The sequence below is a fragment of the Ammodytes marinus genome (assembly GCF_949987685.1).
Source record: "Ammodytes marinus genome assembly, chromosome: 14".
Classification (NCBI taxonomy): domain Eukaryota; kingdom Metazoa; phylum Chordata; class Actinopteri; order Uranoscopiformes; family Ammodytidae; genus Ammodytes; species Ammodytes marinus.
In genome coordinates this window covers 4927112-4934611 of record NC_137218.1, presented here as the reverse complement: position 1 = coordinate 4934611, position 7500 = coordinate 4927112, and the positions used below count along the sequence as shown (strand labels likewise).

The 7500-nt window shown below is 39.0% G+C and overlaps 1 protein-coding gene across 1 annotated transcript in view; it reads right to left on the bottom strand.

Moving 5' to 3' along the window:
- The window catches only part of ncam1a (neural cell adhesion molecule 1a), a gene marked incomplete at its 3' end in the record, with an annotated part of 346030 nt that overhangs the window by 74346 nt on the left and 264184 nt on the right, over positions 1–7500 (bottom strand). The window contains exons 3-4 of the mRNA XM_080040722.1: positions 4840–5049; positions 1776–1919 (exon numbers count right to left, since the gene is read on the bottom strand). Coding sequence (XP_079896848.1) covers positions 1776–1919; positions 4840–5049 — 354 coding nt within the window. The remainder of the gene's footprint in view (positions 1–1775; positions 1920–4839; positions 5050–7500) is intronic.

The following is a 7500-nucleotide window of genomic DNA, read 5'->3' as shown; positions in this document are numbered from 1 at the left end:
TGAAAAACTGCTCATGTGAATTTCTTGTGAAAGTAGCAGTTGACCTATAAGCTTATGCTGCAAGTTGCATTGTTAAAACCAACAGAGCTTTGTCATTGTAATGTGTGTCAATGTAACTATTCGCACTTTACTTTAGTATTACCATGTAATCACCTGGTCAATGATCAAATTCCTTCGTGATTTTCTCTACTTATGACATCTATTGCAGCATGTCCGTCCTGGGAGAGGGATCCCTTACTCTGTCGACTTTCCCTGAGATTTCTTCAATTTTTTATTCCCGGTAAAGGGTTTTTACTGGGAGTTTTTTCTCAGCCGAGCTAAGGGTGTAAGGGCAGGGTGACATATTGTATCATATTGTATCATATTGTATCATATTGTATGAAGTGTAAAGCCCACTGAGACAAATGTGTTTGTGATTTTGGGCTATACAAACAAAACTGATTTGATTTGATTTGATTAACGTCAACTAAACCTAAAGTGCGACATAAGTTACTCACCATAGCTTTAATAATAAACACTTTGTGTTTGGACAGCAAACTTTTGCGTCATATTTGCGAGTTGGGAAATAGGGGAGCAAACTTTTATGTTGTGTTCAGGTTTCATCTAGCCTGGGCATTACATTAAACCTGCAGTGTGTAGAATGTTGGGTTTTATTTCCTAGCAGATTTTGTGGAAAGTAATTATAATATCCATAAGTACATTTAATTTAGTGCATAATAGCTGAAACATTTTTTTTTAATTTTTTTTTCTCCCTTTGAAAGGGTCTCATATATGTCCATATTTCTGCATATTTTGGACCAAGGCCTAGTGCCGCCATCTTGAAAGTGTCATAGTTGGAATGTCATCAGGTGCATTGTTTAAAATTTAGAATTGCTCTTGTCCTTGAAGGCCACTGTAGCTTCTGTTATTATTCGAAAGTGTTTGGAGTTACCCAGGGAGCGTTGCATTCTAGAACTTTGTAGAACTTTCTTGATGATGTCATATTACACACTGCACCTTCAACTCAATACAATGACCAATTCTTGCTTTACAAGAAAACAAAAATTACAAATTACAATTTCCGTGGCTGTGCATGATTTTAGGAGGTCTAAAAACTTCCCCAGTTGAACCAGCATTGCTCTGTTCATCCAGAGCATGATTGGCGAGAGGAGACAGAGATTAGGGGAGAGTGTGGCGAATGGATTTTGGAAAGCACGGAACTGGCAGAAAACCACATTGGCAGCAAGTGAAAGTTGAATTGGGAGTCAGTGATGGCAGGATGGAGACACACGCACGGGCAGACACACAGACACAAACAGAGACAGACACACACACACACAGGAACACACAGAGACAGACAGACACACACACACACACACACACACACACACAGACACACACACCATGTACAAAGCCTGTGAAGAATTCAATAAAATAAAAATGTAAATAAAATGAGAAAAACGCAAATAAATGCGTGCCATAACTAACCGAACTTCACCGGCACACTGCACAGTGTAAACGAGTCTAAAGATATTCATGCATTGGAAAACCTATTTTTAGTTCTGGCTTACCTGTGTGTGTGTGTGTGTGTGTGTGTGTGCGTGCGTGTGTCTGTCTGTCTGTCTATCCGTCTATCTATCCGTCTGTCTGTCTGTCTGTCTGTCTGTCTGTCTGTCTGTCTGTCTGCCTGCCTGCCTGCCTGCCTGTCTGTCTGTCTGTCCGTCTATCCATCCGTCCGTCCGTCCGTCCGTCCGTCCGTCTGTCTGTCTGTCTGTCTGCCTGCCTGTCTGTCTTACCGTCTTTGGAGACCTGGATCTTGGAGCCTTTGTGTTTCCAGATGATGATTGGCGGCGGTGAAGCGACGACATCACACACGATGTCGGCGTCATCGCCTTCGTTAAACTCCTGAGGGCTCGGAGCGCTCTCAAAGCTGATCTTTTCTGTAGGAATATATGATAAACACACACATTACACACACAATTCAGCTCTAAAAGGTGACAGAAATGGTCTTGCTGTATGTTTACCTTGCTTATACACATCTTAAAGTTGATAGGCACTGTATAGGGATATATGAAAAATCAATCATTCTTGCGCCCCCCTTTGGACAAAAGCGGTAGTGTTTTTACTACGCCAGCTGTTTTTCCTGGGTGAGCGTATACCCACGACAAAGGCATTAAAGGGGTAGTTCAGGATTTTAGACATAGGGCCTTATTCCCAAGTTAGCCTTGGTGTTCTTTATCAGTGGAGACCGTTTTCAACACATTTAATTCAGTCCTTCTAGTTGCAGAGTGCGCTCATGCTAAGCTAGCGCACGGCATCGGGGGGGATACCAGCCTGCTACTAAAACAGTCTTACCCACTCCACAGTACACCCGAGGCCAATCAATTATAACGCCAGACTATCGATGTAAATGTCTGTGTTGATAGAATAATTTTAGAAATAAAACCAACCTCGCATCGCATGAATTATGGCATTTTGAGGGACTACTTTCTTAGCAGCAGCGGACTTTTACTTTGCTGTGTAACCGAATCACTACAGCAGAAAGTAAACAGAGCAGCGTGGGACAGAAACTGAAACTGCACTGCCACCAGTCTACCGTCATTCTGTCCCGGTTCTCTGCTGCAGCTCCAGCGGGGGCTGTCTCTACAGACGCTCTTTCTCTTTCTGCCCTTTGAGCATCCCTCTCAATTCTTCATCAGTGTATTCCGGCTCGTACAGGTACGGGCAGCAGCAGGTAAACAAACTATTATAGAGCCTGTAACCTAGGTATTAGTCCGCCGCTGCCGCAGCCTACAAGGAATAAAGTCCCTCAAAATGCAATATGCGAGGTTGGTTTTATTTTTAAAATTATTCTATCAACACAGACATTTACATCGATAGTCTGGCGTTATAATTGATTGGCCTCGGGTGTACTGTGGAGTGGGTAAGACTGTTTTAGTAGCAGGCTAGGTATCCCCCCGATGCCGTGCGCTAGCTTAGCACGAGCGCACTCTGCAACTAGAAGGACTGAATTAAATGTGTTGAAAACTGTCTCCACTGATAAAGAACACCAAGGCTAACTTGGGAATAAGGCCCTATGTCTAAAATCCTGAACTACCCCTTTAAGATAAACTATATAAAAAAACAGCATTATTTGCACTGATGGTCTCATTTGCTCCAACATATAATTTATGATCATCAGAGGAAAAATTTGACTGTTTCAGAAATATTTAAAAAGTTCCTCGGAGCACCATTTCTTGTTGCATATTTACGCTGCTTGTAAAAATCTTAAGAGTTGATTAACATTGTAACCAGCTATGTGTGTGTGTGTGTGTGTGTGTGTGTGTGTGTGTGTGTTGTGTGTGTGTAGCCACCATATGGCTGTGGCTGCTGTTTTCTATGATGAATATATTGTTGGTTTAGTTGTTCATATAATCACAGATGGCGTGGGAACGTTTATGGTTAGACTGTGTTGAGACAGATATTAAGACTGTGTGAAAGACCCACATAGCTGTCAGTCATTTAAAATGGACCGATCCATTTACATAGCGGTTGAAAAAAGAGGTAAAAATAACAATTCAGGGGGGGGGGGGGGTCTAAACAGTAGTACAGTATATCCTTCCCTTTTTTCAGACATTCCTGAAGTGGATACATATCGACTGTTTACCTTGTGATTGTGGTGACCAAGATTATTATTATTTTATTTATTTTGTTACATTTATTTTTCATAATGTAACAAAGCACTGCAGAGTTCTTTGGCATTTGATAATTTGCTCAAATTGTTTTGCTTAAAAACATCACAACCTCACAAACGCAGCCATTTGCATTTTATTTGTTTGAACACAGGACTGAAAACTGTCTGAGTATTGAGAAGTTAAGGTGAAAATATGTGACGGTAAGGATCGTCACATTGCCTGAAAACATACCATGATATTATTAATTTTGGATTGGAGATGGAGCAATATTTTCACTTGGATGTTATGTTTCTCTGCAGATATTGCATTTGCAATGTACTATTTACATTGTATTGCTGTATTTTTTTCATTTTCAGAATAAACACATTATGCAGATTTTTTTTTAAAAGAATTTAGTTTTTGCCGCTCAAAATTTGCTTGCATATCATACTAACTCTTGAAAGTAACTCTTAGAACTTATTGAAATACAGAATTAAATTTACGGAATATCTTGACATGCCCGGTGGCCTGTGCTTCCTTCTCTGCGTTCTTGGCGACACACTTGTATACCCTCTAACCCTCTAACCCTAACCCTCTAACCCTCTAACCCTAACCCTCTAACACTAACCCTCTAACCCTAACCCTCTAACACTAACCCTCTAACCCTAACCCTCTAACCCTAACCCTCTAACACTAACCCTCTAACACTAACCCTCTAACACTAACCCTCTAACACTTATGTATTGACTCTATTTTTTATACATTGTACTATGGATCTTCATGTGTCCTGAATAAAATCATATATATATATATAACCCTCTAACCCTAACCCTCTAACACTAACCCTCTAACCCTAACCCTCTAACCCTAACCCTCTAACACTAACCCTAACATAATAGTTGTTGATATGTTGATTCCTCAAAAAAACATCCCAAAAAACTTGATATGTGCAGAAAGTTTGGAACTATACAGGATAACTAAATATTTTAGAAGCCTGAGATCCTTGTACTGTATTTCTGTCACCGGGAACTTGAATATTATCTTTTTCCTTTGCATAATGAAAACAATAACATCATAAATGATAAAAGAAAAGGCAAAATAATGTGTATTGCCCCAGAATTCAAAATTCTAAAGGTTTTTACCAAACAGTGGCCTCAAAATTCACTCAAAACCTCAGTCGTGTAAAAAAATACTAAATAATACTCACGGAATATCTTGACTTGCACGGTGGCCTGGGCTTCCTTCTCTGCGTTCTTAGCGACACACTTGTAGATGCCGGCGCTGTCGACGTTGGCGTGATAGATGGTGAGCGTGGACTGAGACTCATCGCTGCGGCTCACGAAGATGTCGGGTCCACTGGGAACGATCTTCTCTCCACTGGGGGCGTACCAGTCTATGTCTTTAGCATCGCCCACCACTGGAAGAGACACAGAAATGGACATTGGGGAAATAATGAAATAATTATCTAAATGGGATTAACACTGCCATAAATATAACCACAGATTACCAAAACATTTTTTATTATTTTTTAAAATTAGTTATGGGGTGGAGTCCACAGCTGATGTCAGAAATAACAATAGATAAACCACTTTTTAATTGTTTTATTATTTCTTAACTGATTTGAGTAAAGTTTTATATTTAGTGTTTGTATTATTGCTATGATTGTTATTCTTGTAACAGGGAGGCAGGGAGCTAGTCCACAGATGCAATAAAAAATATCCATCACAACCCAAAAAATCATATCCGCATTTCATTTTTACTGTTTTGAGTAATTTATTTTATTTTATTATTGTTATTTTTTGCAACTATTGCCATCATTATTAACTTCATTTGATTGACTGTTACCTGATATTTGAACAATTGTATTCATAATCAGTTGAATTCCTTATTTATCTCTTCATAGATGCAATGTCTTACAAAAAAAATAAAAATAAAAAATCACACAAATATTTTCAAAAAAGCTGATATCTGCACTCATTTAATCATGAATTCCTCTTGTGAAGATTATACTTGTGAAGACATAATTGTTAAATCAAAGGCTCTCCATGTAGCACGATAGATGTGTCCTCAAGATCAAAAACTTAATATGCAAACTAAAACATAAAAGACGGGGTATACATAATTACTTTTTGCTCAGTAAGACAGCCGGGCTATTCAGCAGAGAAAAATCACACAACTCTTCCGCATCATTCATCTTTCATTAAGATTGACTTCAAGCTATAAGACTATATTTTGTTTCCCTAAAAAATATATATAGGCTACAGCTCTGGAATAAATTAAAAGACCAGTCTGGATTGTTCTTAAATCTTCATCTCTACATTACTTAATGGAAATGCTCTTTAATGACAATATTTTTTGGGGGGGAATTTGGTGGAAATGTTGTCAGTAGTTTGTAGAATAAAATCAAAATGTTCATTCTACTCAAACATATGCCTATAAATAGTAAAATGAGAGACACTGAACATTTGGAGTGGTCTCTTAAATTTTTCCAGAGCTGTATATTTCTGCATATCATCTCCTCAAAGAACACAACAGGCCCAAAATGTGCTCAGCCATTTCTGTCAAGTGTAGAATTGGATTTGGAGCTGAAGCCGCGTCCCGTCAAAGAAAAAAAAAATGAAAAAAAAATCGCTTGGTAAAATGAGAAACTGTCAAGGCACCATATTCTATAGGCTCAAAGATTTCGAGGTTTTCCTTTTATGGAAAGTTTTTTTGCAAGTAGCAGTGTAGGAGAAGCAGTAACAGATCAAGTGGGAGTGAACTGGTGACTGACATATACATATTCTTATATTTACTTCTAGGCTACTGGTATCTCACAGCAGTATGTTGCATTTTGTCTCTCTCTCTCTCTCCCTCCCTCCCTCTGCTTTATTTAACAGTACAGAGTTGAAATGGGGAGACAGAGAGATGGGGGATGACCTGCAGTAAAGGTCCACGGGTCAGATTTGAACCTGTGATTAACACGCTAAGCATGTCTGCCTTGCCTGAAATACAACAGCGAAGAGTGTATTTTCTACTAATTACAGGGTCCCTCTGAGGGGATCTATGAGTGGTGAAAATGAACCTGATATGTGACAGTGCATCTACTGTATGTGTGGATGCCTTAGCTGTCTCCATCCACAGCATATGCACATATCTATCTATCTATCTATCTATCTATCTATCTATCTATCTATCTATCTATCTATCTATCTATCTATCTATCTATCTATCTATCTATCTATCTATCTATCTATCTATCTATCTATCTATCTATCTATCTATCTATCTATCTATATTTCTGTGTGTGAGTCTATATGTCTGTCTGTCTGTCTGTCTGTATGTGTGTGCTTTTCCCTCTAATTGGACATGGCTTATCTCTTGTTTCAGACTCTCCTCTCCATGGAACTAAAACTACAAAAAAAAAAATCATACATTTTTTTTTCTTCAAAAATCCAACATATTTCTAAAATCTGCTGCACTGTCCGGGCAATTTAACAACAAACATGTTCTTTGGCTCAAAACTGGTATAGACCTAATTCAGTGTTGACTTGAGGGTTTTCTCAGATATTTGAGTCTAGATATTTTTTTTTAATTTTTTTTTAACCTTTATTTATACAGGTAAATCCCATTGAGACCAAAGACTCTTTTACAAGGGAGACCTGTTCCCATTCCCACGATACCATTCACACACACATTCATACACCGATAGCAGGCTAACTATCGACATTCACACGAGGCAAGGTGGGTGAAGTGTCTTGCCCAAGGACACAACAACTATGACACAAGTGGCAGGGCGGGGATCGAACCTCCAACCCTTTGATCATCGGCCGACCCGCTCTACCACCTGAGCCACAGTCGCCCCAAAACACTAGATAACACACACACT